Source organism: Narcine bancroftii, unplaced genomic scaffold, assembly GCF_036971445.1.
Source record: "Narcine bancroftii isolate sNarBan1 unplaced genomic scaffold, sNarBan1.hap1 Scaffold_168, whole genome shotgun sequence".
NCBI classification, from domain to species: Eukaryota; Metazoa; Chordata; class Chondrichthyes; order Torpediniformes; family Narcinidae; genus Narcine; species Narcine bancroftii.
The window spans coordinates 2,513,636-2,534,557 of NW_027211903.1; the positions used below are offsets into that span (position 1 = coordinate 2,513,636).

The window sequence follows — 20,922 nt, forward strand, 5'->3', positions numbered from 1 at the left end:
TCTTTACGAAAAAGTGAAGATGATTTTGAGCTGAAGACCATTGGTCGTCTTCGCGTGATCTTCCTCAACTCTGTTCATCTCTTCCCTTGAATGACTTTTGTTTCCACTGCTTGTAGATTCGTGAAGCGCAGAAGGGAGGACAACAACTTGTGCTGGAAGTCGAGCTGGTAGCAGGACCAACTGTCAATAAGGCAGCCACACTTGGAAACACAATCAACATGTTCAGGTATTTCTACATCCAGTCCTGGAGGATCTCAACAAAGTTCAAGGAGATTTCTGCCAACACCTAAAAATTCGACAACTCCAAAAAAATGTAGTGAACAGATCCAACCTTTGTACACGTCATTCATCACCCACACCAAAGCCTTTAACTCTGCATCAAGGAAACAACTATAGGACACCCCTTCTAGTATTAGATGAACTGAAATGGAAGTACGGATCCTGAGGCTCTTCAACAAAGGCATATTGGCCACAGTCATGGTCAACATGAGTACTTGGGAGCCTTTTTGCATGAAGTGAAGAGTAAACAAGGATCTGTGTCAGGTCACTCGCCTGAGTGCTACTGGTACCATGTAACCCAGTACTACCTGTCGCATGGTCGAGTGGTCGGCGACTAAACCGGCTCCCCCATCAGGCTTGCCTGGTGAGGAGGGTGGCTAGACACCCTGCAGGATGAAAAACAAGACCTGTCAAAGGGTGGATGAACCATGGACAGAAAGGTCTGGCAAACCATCATCTGAGAGGGAACAGCAACCTTTGAAGCCAGCAGATGTGCAGAAATAGAAGAAGATGAGAGGAGAGGCCGTACCAACCCAAGCCTGATCTGCCATCTGGAACAACCTGTCCTGAATGCAGAAGAACTTTCAAAGGCAAGATTGAACACAGAAGCCACTTGATAGCAACGAGGAGGAGAACTTTCTGACAGACAGCGCAGAATTCAAACTGAGGTCCAGTCCTGACCACTGGCCATGTAAAGGCATTGCCCTAACCACTACATCAACCGTGACACCCTGCTCAGAGAAGCCGGCTGGAATCTCGAGCGTCTGGAGGAATCGATGTGTCAGGCAGCAGTGGGGAGGGGTCGGGGATCAGCGGCGGCAGTGGGGAGGACTCGGGGATCAGCGGCAGTTCCTACCACACCCCCACACACACAAACCCTGACGCACACGCCCCACACACACACACACATACACACTCGATTCTTTGAAAGATTTTATTTAATATTCTCAAATTACATAAAGAAAATCAAATACACATAAAATAACTGTAAGCTACATCCCCTCCCCCTTACTAATACAATAAAAACCAAAAAAAGAAAAAAATAACCAAAATAAAGAAAAAAAAAACAACCTCTCCTCCCCCAAAACCTTAGAGAAATGTATCAAATATTCCCTGATTGGTCTGCCAACATTACAACATTGATTTAATTTCTATAGCCATGTGTTTCAAATATAAACACCACATATAAATAAAAAAGAGTAATTACTTACATTATATGTTAATTTTTCTAAATATAGACAAGAGTGCAATCCGTTATGCCATCTTTGCAAGTTTATATTCTTCCATGTGACAGCTATATATTTTCTCGCTACTGCTAACCCAAATCTTAACAAAGCCAAATATGGTTTAGGCATTTTGAATCAACAAATGGAACATTAACATAACCCAACAAACATATTTTTGGATCCATTAAATATCCCTTTGAAACAAATCCCTCAAAAATTTTATAATTTCCTCCCAAAAATGCTTAATTTTCTTTCACGACCAAACTGAATGTACAAAAGTAACTTTCTGCTCTCTACATCTAAAACAGAAATCTGTTAAACTGAATCCATATCTCTTCAATTTCTCAGGGGTTGAATATAATTGATGCAAAAAATTCTAATTGACCATAGTATACCTCACATTAATTAACTTGGTAACACCGTCAACACACAGTTTTGACCATTCCTCCCATGTCAAAATAATATTTAATTCTTTCCCATTTGTCTTTTTCCATTTTCTCCTGCAACAAACTATACATATCAGAAATAAAGCATTTTTCACCTTTATCTGCAATTAATAATTCAAATTTCTTTTGACCTGGTAAATTTATTTCCTTCCCATAATTCTTCTTTAAATAATCTCAAAGTTGGTAATAAACAAAAAATTTGATGCAATACCATATCTTTCCTGCAACCTTTTAAATGAACAAAACCTCCCTGCTTCAAAACAATCTATTACATTCACTAATCCTTTAATTTCCTAATCTTTTAAGTAAGGATTCTATCATGAAAAGGGAATTAATTTATTCTAATATAATGGTGATCTTATCGAAATTATTCCGATAGAATCAAGAATTAAATTGCGATTTTACCAAATATTCATTATATGTCGAAAAACGGATAATTTAAATTCTTGTAACAATAAAGGATTCAATTTATATATGAAATGATTAATATTATTTTCCAAAATCTGAGCCATCTTTATCTTTGCCCACCTAGGAGATTGTTGATTATCAAATAACCAATTAATAAACTTCATCGGTGCCACCTCATAATAATTATAAAAACAATGTAATTGCAAACCACCCAATTTATAATGCCAAGTCCATTTTTGGAAAGAAACCCTCGATAATTTACCTTTCCATAAGAATAACCCAACTATGCAAGGAATAGATTGAAAAAAGTATTGTACTCGAGCATAAATGTTCATCTTTATGCAATTCACTCTTCCTATTAAGGTCAGTGGTAAATCTTTCCACTTATCTAAATCAATTTTAACCTTATTTAATAAAGGTACATAATGCAAAATAAATAATTCATGATCATTTTTATTTACAACTATTCCTAAATATTTAATTTTATTTGACCATCTAAATTTAGTAATTTGTCTACAATCCATAAAATCTTCTTCTGCTATTGGTAAAACCTCACTCTTTTCCCAATTAATCTCATATCCCGATAATTTGCCATACTTATTCAACAAGTCCTGTGATAATTTTAGTGAAGTTTTTGGATTAGTTAAATATACAAAAACATCATGTGTAAATAAGCTAATTTTATTTTCATTTTCTCTCACTTTAAGTCCTCTAACACCAAAATCATGTCAAACAGCCTGAGGTAAAGGTTCTGTCACCAAAGCAAGTAAAGCAGGTGAAAGAGGAAAACCCTGTCTTGTAGAACAAGATAAATTAAAAGATTTTGAAATCTCACCATTCGTTATTACCCTTGTCGTAAGTTCTGCATATAAAGCCCTAACCCAACCCCTAAAAAATGGAACAAAATTAAATTTTTCCAATACTTTAAACAAAAACTTCCACTCAACTCGATCAAATGCCTTCTCAGCATCCAAAGATATATCCGTTGGTTGATTATCTTGTTGTTTTTAGCATTAATTAATGAAATCAATTTAACTATATTATCTGATGACAATTTAACTATATTGTCTTTGACAAACCCTACCTGATTGTTACGTAAAAAAATTTGGCAAATAATTCACTAACCTATTATCTGAAACTTTTGACACCAATCTATAATCAACATTTAATAATGATATCGGTCTGTAAGGTGACACTTTTAAAGAGTTCCTTTCTTTTTTTAGGTATAACTGTAATCAATGCTTTTGAGAAAGATTCTGGAAATACATCCATTTTAGTTGCTTGTTTCAAAACATCTTTATATAATGGAAATAATAAATCATTAAATTTTTTATAAAACACCACCTTAAATCCATCCTCTCCAGGAGATTTCCCATCAGGCATCGATTGCAAAGCTTCTCTCAATTCTAATTCAGTAAATAAAATATCTAAATTCTTTACCTCAAATTCATTCAACACTGGCAAATTTAAACTAGATAAAAATAAATCAATTTGATCCATTTTTTGATAACCCTCTGACATATATAAATTTTCATTAAATTTTAAAAATTCATCAGTATTCATTTATGTAATTTCTCCATTCTTCCTAATAGCATTAATTGTCCTTGATACTTGCTCAGTTTTATGTTGCCATGCCAAACCATATGCACTCTTTCTCCCAATTGATAATAACATTGTTTAGACTGCAAAATCATTTTCTCATATTTATACATTTGTAAATTATAATGTAATTTCACTTTAGATAAATTTATCCTTTCATCCTCTGTATAATTTTTTTTAATTTTTTTCTCCAAGCCTTCGATTTCCTTTTCCAAATTTAAACTTACGAATAAATAGTTTTTTTCTCTCTTAGTTGTATCGCTAATAATTTGTCCCCTCAAATATGCTTTTAAAGCATCCCACAAAATAAATTTACTTTGAACTGAATTTTCTTTCATTTGTATTAAAAAATAATTTGATCTCTCATCTACTAAATGAAATCCGGTCTCTTCAATAACTTTTCATTAAACCTCCATCGATAAGCTGTCTCAGTTAATTCAGTCCCTAAACATTTAATGAAGGATATGAGAATAACCTACTTTTATATTCTGCAAAATTAAATCTACTTGTAAATGCACAGAAATCAAAAATACATTTATTCTAGAGAAAGAATTATGCCGAGCTGAATAAAGTGAATAATCTTTCTCAGTTGGATTTAATTTCCTCCAAATTTCCACTAAATTTAAATCCTCCATCATCTTAAACAGTCTTTTTGCCATTTTAGTTCTTTCAACAATTTTTGGAGATTTGTCCAACAAGGGATCATAACAACAGTTAAAATCTATTCCGACTAACACATTCCCATATGCCTGATTCGAATTTAAAAATGTCCCTGAAATAAATGTCTGATCATCTTCATTTGGTGCATAAACATACATTAAAGTCCAACTTTCAGAAAAAAATCTTCCAATTAACAATCAGTACTCTTCCAACATTATCAAAAAAAAAATCCACAGCAAAAAGTTTATTTTTATTAACTAATATCACCACGCCTCTAGTTTTAGAGTTTAATGAAGAAAAAATTACATGTCCTGACCAATCTCTCTTCAACTTCAAATGTTCTTTTTCTGTCAAATGAGTCCTTTGCAAAAAGACAATATCTACTTTTAGCTTCTTTAAATTTTTATTTTTTCTGCCTTTTTCTCCTTTGATTGTAATTCAAAAGATACATTTTTACGTTTCAAAATAGCTACATCTTTAGCCTTAGAATTAAATGAAGAAGAATATACATGCCCAACCCAGTTCCTTTTTAATTTCACGCTTTCCTTCACATTCAAATGTGTTTCTTGTAAAAAAGCAATATCAATTTTCATTTTCTTAATATATGCCAAGACCCGCTTACGTTTAACCTAACTATTTAATCCTCGAACATTAAAAGTAGCAAACCTCAACTTTGACATATCTACTATTATTACTAAATACCAATAATATCTTTATATAAAAACTCAAATTAATGTATATAGGCCCTCCAATAAAAAAATCACAAATTAAAAAATAAAAAAAAATTAAAAATAAAGAAAAAGGAAAAAAAAAGAAACCCCCCCCCCAAAAAAAAACTACCAAAAGGTAGTAATCCCCTAAACAAAAATTGGGTGTGGGTCACCCACCAGTGGCTGATGACTAGTAAAGAAAGTCCAAATCTCTCCTTGCCCAGCCAAACAGTCAGTAACATCAAAATATTATAAGAACAAAAGAAAAAATAGAATAAGAAAATTCTTTTAACCCAAAAGACTCCAATCTTGAAAATCCCATTTCAGAAGTTGGACTCTTTCCATTCCTGTTTTTTTCCCATTTTTGCCATTTCTTCCTTTTCCAGAGCTACCAAAGTTTTCTTTAGGAGATAATGCTGGACTATGTCTTTGTCCTCTTATATCTGGCCATGAGTCAGCAAAAATCATTGCTTCACAATCAGTTTCAAAAAACCAAAATTGATAGACTCCGTAAAACACCTTCAACACTGCAGGGTAACAAAAAGTAGACTTATAACCTTTATGCCACAAAACTTCTTTAACTGGATTGAATCGACGTCGACCTGATGCATTTCCAATAATGGAGACATTTTCCTGTGTGCTCCCTCCATTGAAATCAAAAGGCTTTCTACTTCTTGGGAACACGCACCTTCTTCCGGGGAATGGGTAATTCCAGCGCCATCCTTCATTTGGTAGCAATAGATTTTTTTTCAGCCCGCACAGGAAATCTTTGGGGTCTAGGCAATGAAGAAATTGAGCCAGGGGCTGTTTCAGGTCGTCTAGTCCCCAGATCCTCAGCACTTCGAAAATGGATATTCTTATGAACTTGAGGTTTAATCTTTTTACCATTAGTGGCCATAATAATTGCTTGATACTTTAAACTAAAATTTAAAAAGTTTAAACTTGAAAACAAAGGGTTAAAAAACAGGTATTTAAAAATCTGGCCAGAGAGGTCGAGATTACATGTCTAGACTCCACGCTATCTTGCCACGATCCCTACTTTTAGCTTCTTAATATAATCTATCACACATTGCCTTTTTATTGGGTGATTTAAACCCTTAACATTAACAATTGTAAAACTTAAATTACTTATTACAACTTACACAATGGCACCCAATCTTTCACAATTAACTTAAACAAAAACCCTCAACCAACAATAAAAAACACTAGACTCCCCCCCTGAAAAAACTGCAACACACTCGAGACACATACCCCAGACACATACCCCAACAATCACACACCTCCCACACACACACCCTACACACAACCCCCAACACGCATCCCCAGACACACATTCCACACATACAAGCACCGACTCACACCCCCCACAATCACACACCTCCCACATGCACACCCCACACACACATACACATCCCAGGAACACACCCTCACGCTCACAAACTCCCACACATACACTCTGCGCACACACACACACATATCCCCCATACACATACTCCCCCACACACAACCTCTGACAGATATACACAAACACCCTTCGACACTCATACACACCATCCACACCCTCACTCCACAAACACCCAATGCACCCACAGTCCCCTTCCCACACACCACACCTACACGTATACCCCGACGCACAACCCAGAAACACCGCCCACATACACCCCTCACACACACCTTCACACATGACCACCTCCCACACACAACTCACAAAATCAACTCCCAGCCACACATCCCACACATAAACGCACACTCACACTCACCCGATACAACCCCTGGACAGATAAACCTCCCACACACATACCCGTACACACATCCTCTCACACTCAGTCCCCCCCACACACACCCACCCACACCCCATATACCTCTCACACACACCCCCAAACACACACACACCTTCACACTTGACCACCTCCTACACACAACCAACACAAAATCAACACCCAGCTACACACACACATACACGCACACTCACACAATACAACCCCTACACAGATAAACCTCCCACACACATACCCGTACACACATCCTTTCACACACACAGTCCCCCCCACACACACCCACCCACACCCCATATACCTCTCACACACACACCCAAACACACACACATTCACACTTGACCACCTCCCACACACAACCAACACAAAATCAACACCCAGCTACACACACACATACACGCACACTCACACAATACAACCCTACACATCTGCTCCAAAAAACATGGCCCCAATGGACATCCCCCACTCACTCCCCACATACACACCCCACACAATCATAACCCTACAGACTTCCCCACAAAAACAATAACATACCCGTCCCACACACACCCAACACAAACCACACACACACCCATTCATAGACCTCCACCCATCCCCAAACACATACCCCACATACACACCCAGCACATGGACGCCCCTCCATATTCACCACCGCATTCACACCCCTGCACACACAACCCACGCACAAACCCATTCCCAATCATGCCCCCTACACACTCCCTCCCTTGCATGCACTGCCACACTTATTTCTCCGCACACACACCCTTCACACCCTTGACACAAACATTGCCAGACAAATCCCACCATGCACACGCACTAATGCGACCCTGCACAAACACCTTCCCACACAAGTCCCTCACACATGCACTCCCACTCACATGGCCCTACACACACATCCCGAACTACATACCCCTACACACACACACCCCATAAATACGCCCACACACACACTCCCTCATACAACCCCCTCACACACAAAACCGCAAATCCACCCACCCACACCACCCCACACATATTTCCCCCACACTCATGCGCTCACACACAGACACACACACATTCCCTCCACGTATATCACACACACACACACACACACACACACACACACCAACCCTCCATATGCAAACCCCACACAAGCCACACATCCCATACCCACACACACACTCTCTATATTCAAATCCCACACACACACAAACCCCACTCATAAACACCACACAAGCACAAAACCCCTAACACACACAAACTCACACACAAAAACACCACACAAACACAAACAACCCCCACACTCAAATCCACCCCACACACTAACCCACCACACACACTAACCCACCACACATACACACCATACACACATCCCCAAACATCAGAGACTTACCCAAATTCCCCACACACACAAACCCCAAAATAGCGCCCATGGTGGAAGTGAGGGCATTGGTGCAGTCGCTGACCCATGGGGAGGTGTGGGTGAGGGCATTGGTGCCATCGCTGATGGAGGGAGGGGGTGGTGCCGTCGCTGATGGAGGGAGGGGGTTGGTGCCGTCGCTGATGGAGGGAGGGGGGGTGGTGCTTTCGCTGATGGAGGGAGGGGGGTTGGTGCTGTCGCTGATGGAGGGAGGGGGGTGATGCCTTCGCTGATGGAGGGAGGGGGGTTGGTGCCGTCGCTGATGGAAGGAGGTGGATTGGTGCCATCGCTGATGGAGGGAGGGGGGTTGGTGCCATCGCTGATGGAGGGAGGGAGGTTGGTGCCATCGCTGATGGAGGGAGGGGGGTGGTGCCATCGCTGATGGAGGGAGGGAGCTTGGTGCCATCGCTGATGGAATGAGGGGGGGGTGGTGCCATCGCTGATGGAGGGAGGGAGGTTGGTGCCATCGCTGATAGAAGGAGGGGGGTGGTCCCATCGCTGATGGAGGGAGGGTGGTTGGTGCCATCGCTGATGGAGGGAGGGAGGTTGGTGCCATCGCTGATGGAGGGAGGGAGGTTGGTGCCATCGCTGATGTGTCAAGGGGTGCAAGATGACGTCGTCATTGACAAGTATGGGGATGGAAGTAGCGCTGACAAGCGGGGTGGGGGCGCATGCAATGCTTGCCATGACCTATATACGTTGGTGCCCCACACAGACACTGACACACACACTCACCCTGCCACACACACCCACTCACACATACACACCCCCACACACACCCCAAACCCGCACCCCTCAAACACTCCCCATACACCCATCCCCCACAAACTCACACCCCTCACAACCACACACACACCCCTCACACACACCACACATAACCCACACCCACACCCCTCATACACACACCCTCACACATGCCCCACAACACACACCCCTCCACACCATCTCTCCACCCATCCCACACACTCTCACCCCCCACCCACACATCCACACACTCAGACACCCCCACACTGCCCCCTACACATATTCTCACAAACACACATCTACACACACTTCCCACACACACCCATCCCTCACACACACACACCACATTAACACACCTTACACACACCCACCCCCACACACCGCACTCCCTACACATCCACCCCCCACAAACACACATCCCTCACAAACACACACCACACATAACCCACACACACATACCCCTCATACACACTCCCACACACATACCCCACAACACACTCCCCTCCACACCCCCATCCACCAATCCCACACACTCTCACCCCCCATCCACACACTCAGACACCCCCACACAGCCCCCTACACTAATCCTCACATACAACCCACACACTCCCACTTACACACACCCCACACACACCTCTCACACACACCCACAAACACACTTCCCACACACTCAGACACCTTCCACACTGACTCCACACTACAAACAGACCACACACAATTCCCACACACACCCCACACACCCACATACTTACACACACTTCCCACACACACTCCCACTTACACACACACCCCACATCCCCACACTTACCAAACACTCACCCCACACAAACCTCTCACATCCACTTGCCACACACTCAATCCACACACTCAGACAACTCCCACAGTGACCCCACACACACACACATCCACACTCCAATAGAATCTCTTTTCTCCCTCTCCCCTTAATCCCGTCTCCGAACCAGATTCTTGTATTTAAAGTAGACTTTGTTCCTAGACGAATATAATATGGGTCTGGAAGTCGGGATTTAGAATGAAAGGTTCTGAAAATCGTTCAGGATAGGTCCCCCCAATTATTTCGGGGCAAATTGGAAGATGTTCTTTTATATCAGCGACATGTTCTATCAGTGAGATAATTTTGTCGAGTTCCTTCCATTTGACGTCGATGTTGTGCTTTGTACAAATGTCTGCATATATTTGTTCACTTATGGAAAATGGAAAGAAGGAAATGCACACACGCACACATACCCACTCCCACACCCTCCCACACGCACACATACATACACACAACCTCCCTCACACCCCTTCTTACACACGCCCACACACATACCTACCCAAAAGGACCCAAGCACATACACTCCACACATATCCACCACACAATCCTACCCACACACCCCACACACAACCCCTCACCCATTCCCTCCATAACCCCACATGCAGACCCCAAACACACACCCCAATCCCACAAAACTCCAGACACACATCCCAATGATTTTGGGGCAAATTGGAAGATGTGCTTTTCTATCAGGGACGTGTTCCATAAGTGAGTTAATTTTGTCGAGTTCCTTCCATTTGACGTCGATGTTGTGCTTTGTGCAAATGTTCTGTATATATTTGAGCGTTGATATATTTGTATATATTTGTTCACTGTTCTGTATATATTCTGTATATATTGTATATATTCTGTATATACTTTTTCACTGTAAACAAAAGCCCCACATATCTGCACACACACCCTCACACACACACCCTCCCCCACACCCCTTCTTACACACGCCCACACACATTCCCACACACATTCCCACCCACAAGCAACCATGCACATATAACCCACACACATCCACCGCACAATCTCACCCACACACACCACACACATCCACTCACACGTTCCATCCAACACCCCAATACCCGAACATGCAGTCCACAAACACACACCCAATTCCACACAACTCCACACACACATCCCAAATCCCACACACAACCCCAACTATTTCGGGGCAAATTGGTAGATGTGCTTTTATATCAGGGACGTGTTCGATAAGTGAGATAATTTTGTCGAGTTCTTTTCATTTGACGTCGATGTTGTGCTTTGTACATATGTTCTGTATATATTTGATCATTGATATATTTGTATATATTTGTTCACTCTTCTGTATATATTCTGTATATATTGTAAATATTCTGTATATACTTTTTCACTGTAAATAAAACCCCCACATACATGCACGCACACACACACTACCACACACACCCAAATGCCAACAGACACTCCCACTCCCTCACACACACACACACACACACACACACTGTCCCTCACACCCCTTCTTACACACGCTCACACATATACCCACCCACAAGCACCCATGCACTTATACCCCACACACATCCACTACACAATCTTAAAAAATCAAACAAAAGATGAGAAACATTAAATCGGACTGACCCGACAGGACGGAGGAACTAAGGTCGTTTGGAATCAGCAGATGCGATAGAATCGGCAATCTCCGTCAGGCCGAGGGACCTTGAAACACCACACAAGTACAAACTAAACTGGATGAGAGGGTCCTTGCAGAGAAATGGATTGGAGTCAATCCACAGGACCCTCAGAGCAACAGAGAGGATCACTGGAGTCTCCCTCTTCCCCATCAGTGTGATCTAGCAGGATCCTTGTCTGAAGAGGCCATGCCAAATCCTGGAGAAGCCCTTTGACCCTGCCCACAGCATCTCTCAGCTGCTCCCATCAAGGAAGAGAAAGGAGGATCAGAACCAGCATCAGCAGGATGAAGAACAGCTTCTGTGCAGGGGTCGGGAGAAGGTTGAAGCACCAAAGGAACTGCTCCCACTCACCATCCGAGTGCAAACAGAGAGCGCATGTAAAATGTTCAATGATGGGAATGTATGGACATGATACTAAGGGCTGAAAGAGACTTGGAACAGGGTTTTTTGTGGTCGATCATTTATTACGAATAAAGTCTTACACGAAAGGGCAAGAAGCAGCTAAGGTTGTTCTTTCCACACAGATCTACTGTTAGTCCTCTAATTCTATGGGAACTGTCGCAGGGTTGTAGCTCCCAGTTGTTGGGATAGGCTGACACAAAGTGGTAGGTCCAGGTACTAATGAGGATGCCATCAGATGGTTCCCCACCCCCCACTCTCTCCCCACCACCACTGCCAACATCAGTTCTTTGTATTACAAATAAAGATGAGTGAAACACAGAAGTCTGCAGACGCTGTGATTATAATTACAAACACACCGACATGCTGAGGGAACTCAGCTATTCTTTCCAGCATTCAGGCCTGAGCCCTTCTTCAAGGAATAAACAGAATAACCCAGAAGCAGGAAATCTCAGAAAGGCTCAGAATTCTGGTTAGGGGACAAATCCAGCCCAACAAAAGGTGTTAATTGGATGTGATAGGGATGAGGTTTTTCATAGCAGGCCGAGCGACCATGTGGTCAGGCGGGCTGAATCGCTGTCCCAGTCAGTTGGTACAAGATGGCATAGGCCCCCCTTCCCTTCTCACGAGAAACATGCGTTTGGCGACACATATTGCCTGAGAGATGTTGCCACATCCTGGTTGCACGTCACTGGGCAGGCAATGACTACGCAACGCACTGACATCACTCCCCTAGACCAGTGCACCCCAGAGAGGAATGAGGTCGTCCCCTAAAAGCAGCACGAGAGATTCACATAAAGGCAGTTACTGGTTCACTTCATACTGTGTGGAGGTGCTTCATTTCAGTAGCACCACCTTTAGCAGCCACGACAAGACCATGAACAGGCTGTCAGCAAGAGAATGGGATGGGGAATTGAAGCAGGTGGCCACTGGGAGATCCCCGCTCTTGTGGCGGACATGGAGAAGTTTTTGTTTATAGGATAGCTATGAATCTCGATGAAAATACAACCAGTATAGGTTTTACTCATTCACAGGCTTCCAGAGAACAGACTGGGAGAGAAAATATAAGTCTTTAGGCCAGCAAATCTTCCAGACAGGGATCAATGATCAATTCTTCCCAACAGGGTCCCAATCTCCAAAATCCATGATGTCTTCCTTGATATTTTTAATGCAGTAGCGCTAACTGACTACCGATCGAGTCAATGAGCTGCCAAAAGGCAGCCCATTCATAAATTGGTTTCCTGCCCAAACACAGCTGATGGAGTCTGTTACCTATCAGATGTGAATTGTCAAAAGGTATAGTAAGCGTTCAGTAACCTTAACAACACCTTTCAGTGCCAGCTTGACATTGTTTCTGCCCAGAGGTAAACGTCTCATGTCCCTGCCCATTGGAACATGTCTCCAGGAGACCAATGACAGCTTGGTGCAAAGGGGATACCCAATGTGTGCCGGTGCCATTGATGGATCACATATTCCCATTATTGCCCCCAGCTTGCATGCTGCAGCCTACTACAATCGCAAAGGCTGGCATTCAATGGTTCTGCAAGCGGTGGTCGACCACAGATTCTGGTGAGCTAAGCCTTTATTGGTCTTTATCACATCACATCTCAATGTCTATCACTTCACTGTGCTTTCCATTCACGTTACAGCTTCTCAGATGTGTTTGTTGGCCGGGCAGTACCCATGATGCCCGAGTGCTTGCCAACTCTCCTCTGTATAGAAAGGAAGAGGACCAGGGCGGATACCACTTCCCACCTGACGTGAGTGTTCACCCTACAAAGCTCCATGTGTCAATCTTATGTATGCTTATTGTGTCAACGGTCATGTGTATGAATTAACAACATTCTCCATTGTTGTGCCTGCAGGTGTCCAAGGATGTTAATGGAGTGGAGGTTCCAGCGCATCTTGTGGGTCATCTGGCATATCCACTACGAAATTGGCTGATGAAGGGGTTCACACAGCACCAAGGACTGGATCTGGATCAGCAAAGATTTAACAAGGCCCTTAATTCTGCAAGGATAGTGGTGGAACATGCATATTGCCGTCTAAATGGCTGCCGGTGGTGCCTGTCCAACCGTCTGGATATCTCTACCACCTTAGTCCCAGGTGTTGTGTTTGCTCGCTGTGTCCTGCACAATATATGTGAGATTAACAAGGAAGACTTTCTGTCAGAGTGGACGTTGGTTGAAGCAGATGGTCCTGCACCCATTAGCACAGATTGTCGCAATCAGCAGGCCCATGGGCACCAGGCCATCCATTCTGCCATTTTGTCCATCCTGTAAGGGTATGACCCTGCCACCTAGCTCCTAATTTCCACAACTTGTTCCCCCCTCCACCCTCCCCACCCAATGCGACAACATGAGCCTACTGCCTGGCATGTTATGTGTTCTCGTGAAGTAATGGTTGCATATAAATGAGACTTGTGTGCTTGTCAAAAATGTAATAAAAAACATTTTTTGAGAAATCTTATTGCTTCATAAATATCTGAGTTCGATATAGCAATGTAAACATTTCACATTATGTTTAAACTAGATGTAAACCATGGAACGGACAAATCACATTGCAAATACACTCCACACTTGAACACCGCAGAACAAAAACAAAAATGGTAAACACAACAAACACCTCCACCCGGCACCACAGCATTTCTGTGTTGTGCCGATTATACCTCTCGGAGGAGGGTTACCAAGTTCATTTGGCAGGCGCATCCTGCGCATTCAGGTGGCCTTCCGGCAGCCCATATTGCCATTATATGCGGCTTTACAAGTGGGGCATTTGGCCACCTGAAAGTGCCTTTTCTAAGAGTTCCTGTATCTGGCTCATTCCTTGAAGAAGGGCTCAGGACTGAAATGTTGGGAACATATCTTGATCTCCTATGGACACTGAAAATCCGGGCTGAGCTCCTCCAGCTTAACGGTGGGTTTTTAAGCACCACATATAGATGCACATCTCAAGACAAGGCCACAAAAATGTGCCACCTGGGAAAATTGCATAACAGGGGCATCTTGTGGTTCCACTTGGCTGCTTCTTACATTATTTGGCCAGGACTTTCTTTGCAAATTTCCCAACACCTATTCTGTGTTTTCTCCAACCTGTCAATTCAAATACACTTGTTTTCTTACTTCTCCAGTTCTTGGTTTCTCTGCTTCCTGACCTGCTTTTTCCAGCAGCTTTGTATAACTTATATTCCAGCAGTTGCTGTGGTTGAACTTTTACTTATTTAATGAATTGTTTTCATCAGAATCTAAATGTGCTTGAGTCCACGGTCAGCCATGTAAGCATTGAAATGGGTGGCCACTGGGAGATCCACCCTGTTGCAGCAGACAGAGTTGAAGTGCATTAAATGCACCCAATCATTTGGTCACTGCAGCCACCATTTAAAAAATTCAAGAGGTTCTGCAGTCTGTGTGTCAAGAAATCCCTCTGCACCTCTGTTTTTAGTGGGAATCCTTCAACCCTGAAGTTGTGCTCTCTCGTCCTTGACTCCTCTAACATGGGAGATAATTTTACCACATCTACTGTATCCAGGCTTCTCAACATTCGAAGTGCTTCTTAGGACCCCTACCACTCATCATTCTTCTGAACACCAAGGAGTATAGTCCAAGATCCATCAAACCTTCCTCATATATTAATCCCTTCATTCCAGGAATCATTCTTGTGAATCTTCTGCAATGCCAGCACATCCTTTCTTCAATAAGGAGCCCAAAACTCTCTCCGCTACTGCAGGTGCTGCCTCGCCAGTGTCTTCTTAAGCCTCAACATCACATCCCTGCTCTTATATCCTATTATTTGCGATATGAATACCAACATTCCAATCAGCTGATTGACCACCAACATGGAAGTTAACCTATGGGGCATCCTGCACGGCGATGCCAAGGTCCATCTCCCCCAGAATTTTGAATGTTCACCCTATGCAATAATAATCTGCCCTTTTATTCCTTCTCCCAAAGTTCATGACCAGACATTTTCCTACTTTGGAATTCACTGGCCTCTTCTTTTTCCATTCTCCTAATCTATCTGTCTCTCTGCAGCCTTGCTGTTTTCTCCCAGCTACCTGCTGCTCTGTAACGGGTGAAGAAAAAGAGATGGCCCCCAGAATTGTTTCCCAGCATTTCTGCACACCTGCAGAAAGCCACATAACACAGCAATTGCCTTCTGGTCGTTCCCCCTGATAGTACAGATTCTAACACCAATGTGTATCTGTCCAGAGTGTAGTGTAGGATGACTGTGATTGGCTGAGAGTGTAGCCACACCTACTGGCAGGTCTTAAAGGATTTCTCCTAGCCAGACCAGGTCATTCTGGACTGGTCGACCCACGTATGATATGCTCCAGTCTTTTAGTTAATAAAAGTCTTGGTTTGGATCAACAAGTGTTTGGTTCTTTCGACGCACTCTGCAATGTTCCCCCTTCCTGCACCTTTGCTCTCTGAGATGTGTCACCAGCAGTGTCCTTTCCTTCTGTTCCTCAAAATAGATACTTTATTTTCATATTTCAATATGTGCGCAACTCGGAGTTCACAATATTAGCCAAGAGCTGTTAAAATTCCCGGGAAAACATTGCAAATTATAAAATCTTCTCAAACAATGAAAAACCATGTACAAAAGTGAAAACAGTGACTCCTGGTGGGCCAGGTAAAAACTATCGGGAGATACATAAAAAGGTGCCTTTTTAGAATCTTTTTCTGCTCATGTAGAGAGGATTTTGAAGGTTAATTGGAAACTATTTTCAGAGGCTTGGACTTGGATGAATTTGTACGGACTGAATGAAGATGATGTTCACTCTGTTCCTGATGCATTTTTATATTTGAATCAATCAATGAGAATATTATGGTTGGAGGAGATTTTAATTGTTGTTTGGATCCGTTGTTGATTAAATCTCGAAAAATTGTGAAAAAAAAACAAAATGGCGAAAAGAATAACTGAGTTGATGGGGGATTTAAATTTAGTGGAAATATGGGAATGGAGGAATCCGACTGAAAAGGAATTTTCCTTTTATTCTGCACGTCATGATTCGGTTTCAAGAATAGTTTTTTTTGGTATCAGCCCATTTGCAGGGTCGAATCAGACAGGCTGAGTATAAGAGTAGGATTCTGTCAGATCACTCATTATTGTTAATTTCACGTAGTATCGCAGAGATGGTGGAAACTTGTTATTGTTGGTGATTTAATGAAATGTTGTTAAAAAAAACCTGAAATTATTACGCTTGTAAGAGATCAGATTAGGTTTTTTTAGAAACGAATAAGGGATCAGTTCAAAGTAAGTTTATGTTATGGGATACTTTAAAAAAGATATTTACGAGGTCAAACTATTACTTACACAGCAAAAGTGAAGAAACAATATATAGCAGAAATTCAGGACTTAGAGAAAGAAATTGCAACATTAGAGAAGACATTTCAGAAAAATTCAACTGAGGATAATAAAATACAGTTGTCCAAATTGAAGCTTTGTTATAATACAATTGTGAAAAAATAATTCAATGATGGAAACACCTCTACTATGAGTTGAGGGAGAGAGCACATACGGTTTTAACTTAGCAATTGGAAACTGAACAAGTGCCTAGAATGCAGTTAGGAGAAATTCAGAGATAACATAAACCACAGGATATTAATGATGAATTTTGTACATTTTATCGGGACTTTATCTGAAGGGAATTCGGATATGGAGCAGATTGATTGTTTTTTGTCGAATTTAAATTTACCTTTATTAGAGGAAGAGGATATTAAGACTTTGGATGGTTCATTTACTGATTTGGAACTTAAGGAGGCGTTACAATCTATGACAAGTGGAAAATCCCCTGGAGAAGATGGATTTACATTGGAATTTTAGAGAAATTTTTATGATTTGTTATTTCCGGAATATTCTGATGTACTGAAGCTCGCCACTGATACAGGTTTATTTCCAGAATCGTTTTCAAGGGCATTAATAACACTCATCCCAAAGAAAGACAGAGATCCATTAAAAGTTGTGTCATACAGACTAATATTAATAAATAATAATATTGAATGTAGATTACAAAATTGTAGCAAAGGTTTTAGCAAACAGATTGGCTAACCTTTTACCGCAATTAGTACATGTGGATCAAGCAGGATTTATCAAGGACAGGTATTCAGCTGATAATATTACTAAATTAATTACAATAATTAATGCTTCAAGACAACTCAACCAGACAATGATATTAGCGCTAGACATGGAAACGGCTTTCCACAGTGTGGAGTGGAATTTTTATTTAAGGTGTTAGAAAAATATAAATTTGGACCACTCTTTACCAGTTGGGTTAAGGCATTATATACTAATACTCCTGCTCGGGTGGTGACAAATGGACAGATTTTGCAGGCATTCAATTTGTTTAGATCCACTAGACAGGGTCGTCCGCTGTCACTAGCCTTATTTGCATTAGTTATAGAACCAAGCAATTAGGCAAGAAATGAATATTAAGGGAATTACAATTGGTGGGCAAGAGTATAAAATTAATCTGTTTGCAGATGATGTGTTGATATATTTGTCTCAACCTAAGAATTCTTTCGAACCATTACAAAATTTGTTGAAAAGATACGGGGTAATGTCAGGCTATAAAGTAAAGTGAGATATTACTAATATCAGATGGAGATTATTCAGATTGGAAACAACTTATGAAGTTTAAATGGTCAAATAAAATTATTTGGGCATAATAATGGATAAAGAGTATCAAAATTTATACAGCTTAAATTATGTACCATTATTAAATAAGATTAACTTTGATTTAAATAGATGGAAGGAGTCACTGTTAACACGGGTAAATTGTATTAAAATGAGTATATATCCACGCATTCAGTATTTGTTTCAATCTATTTTGAGTGTTATACCGGGAAAGTTCTTTCAGGAATTAAATAAAGCAGATTGTTTCTTTCTATGGAAAGGTAAGTTGTCTAGAGTCTCTATGCAAAAGTTGACATGGAGGTATGTTTTGGGAGGTCATCAATTCCACATTTTCAAAATTATTATCAAGTAGCACAATTAAAGTTTATGAATAGACTGTTTGATATTGACCAACCTCCGATGTGGGTGAATGTGGAGATGGATCAAATACAAGAAAGAACAATACATTATTTTATATATAAATGGAATCCTCTGCTTTTGCAGTAGTATCAACTGACAGTATTGAAACATTTGATAGGAGAATGGTATAAATGGAATCAGTTTATAGGATCGAAAGGTAAGATTTCAGCTAAGACACCATTATATCAGAATCAGACAATTTCATTTTCTATGAATAATTCTTATTTGAAAGATTGGGAATCAAAAGAAGTGATATTATTGGAGGACTGTTTTGGTTTAATAGACAGAGAGAAATTTGGAATATCACAAAATACTTTATTTGCTTACTATCAAGTACAAGATTTATTATTAGAATGCTTTGGTAGAAATTTTAGTATAACCTGGTCAAATGAAATTTGAGAGATTAATTGTTGATAAGGGGAAAGAAGAGATTTGTTTCCGAAATGATATGTTATTACAAGAAAAGATGAAAAAGGTAGATATATTTAAAATAAAGGATAAATGGGAGAAGGATTTATGTGTTCCTATTTCTGTGGATGAGTGGTCTTACATGTGTTTGGTTAGTGTTATGAAATTAATTAATGTACGATATAGTTTAGTTAGTTATAACTTTCTGCATCAGTTATATTGAACTCCTGAAAAACTGACAAAATATGGATTTAGTGGGTCAGATTTGTGTTTTTGATTTGGTGATCAGACAGGTACTTTTTTTATACTCAGCGTGGGAATGTTTAAAGTTGAAGCCCTTTTGGTAAAAAGTGATTAAATTTTTGCGAGTTCTTTTCAAATAGATTTATATGTGGATCCATGGGTATGATTACTGGGATACATGAATACAATTACGGCAAATTTACGCTTGGAGAAACCTCAAATTGCATATATTCGTTTAGAATTAGCAGTGGCTAGAAAATGTATAGCTGCAACTTGGAAAAATGATGTCGAATTGAGTATTTATAGATGACACAATGAAATTCAATCATGTATTTACTTAGAGAAAATAACGTATAATTTGCAAAATAATTATTCTTTTTTTATAAAGATGTGAAGTTGGTATTTGGAATGTATGGGTTGAGATGTTAAGTAAAAGCCTTATACGTGTTGCAAGATGTAAATGGATGTCACACCGTAACAGTCTGTTATGAGACGATGCTATTGAGTTTTTTAATATAAGCTTCGTAGGGGTGAGGGTTATAGGGGCTGGGATAGATTAGAAGGGGGAGGAGGGAAGTGGGAGGTAGTAGAGGGTAGTTTTAGATTAAACTTTGTATTTTTTCTTGGTTCTGTAAAATTCTTAAATAAACTTCCAAAAAAACTGCATCGAGATAAATGTCGAGCCAGGCTCATCCATTGAACAGAAGACAACATAACACATCAATTACCTTCTGGCTTTTCATCCACTCTACTCCAAACCTTACAATTTTGACTCCATGGGTTTCCTCTGGGTACTGATGTCCTCTCACATCCCTCAGGTAGGTGTAAATGGCAGCTTGATGATTGATGTGGATTGTTTTATATTTTAAATACAACATCTATATTGTACATGTAATGGCAATATCATTCAAAGAATTAGACTCCACTACAAAACTGGGAGGAAGGATGTGAACCTGAAAGATTTAGTTATGGTCACTGATTCTTAAACAATTTGGTGAGAGGACACACACATGGATATCGGGATGAACCCAGGCATGAGAGGTTTCAGAAAGGAGTAGAGAGTGTTCTTGATCAATCAAGAAATTTTAGAGATCACCC

At 40.9% G+C, this 20,922-nt stretch overlaps 2 protein-coding genes across 4 annotated transcripts in view; both read left to right on the forward strand.

Moving 5' to 3' along the window:
- The window catches only part of LOC138750579 (microtubule-actin cross-linking factor 1-like), a 39,222-nt gene extending 30,607 nt beyond the window's left edge, over positions 1–8,615 (forward strand). For both annotated transcript variants that reach the window (XM_069912687.1, XM_069912686.1), the window contains one exon: positions 117–8,615. In XM_069912687.1, the coding sequence (XP_069768788.1) occupies positions 117–124 (8 nt within the window). In that variant the 3' untranslated portion in view covers positions 125–8,615. The remainder of the gene's footprint in view (positions 1–116) is intronic.
- A 422-nt stretch (positions 8,616–9,037) lies between these two features.
- LOC138750578 (uncharacterized) lies at positions 9,038–14,602 on the forward strand. 2 transcript variants are annotated; one of them, XR_011349394.1, is made up of 2 exons: positions 9,038–13,898; positions 14,004–14,602. XR_011349394.1 is itself a non-coding variant. In XM_069912685.1 (2 exons), exons 1-2 carry the CDS (start codon positions 13,551–13,553, stop codon positions 14,418–14,420), a joined length of 765 nt encoding a protein of 254 aa, XP_069768786.1. In that variant the 5' UTR covers positions 9,042–13,550; the 3' UTR covers positions 14,421–14,602. The 2 variants fall into 2 exon arrangements, 1 of the variants encoding a protein (XP_069768786.1); XM_069912685.1 differs by having other exon boundaries at positions 9,042–13,898.
- Positions 14,603–20,922: the final 6,320 nt, after the last annotated feature.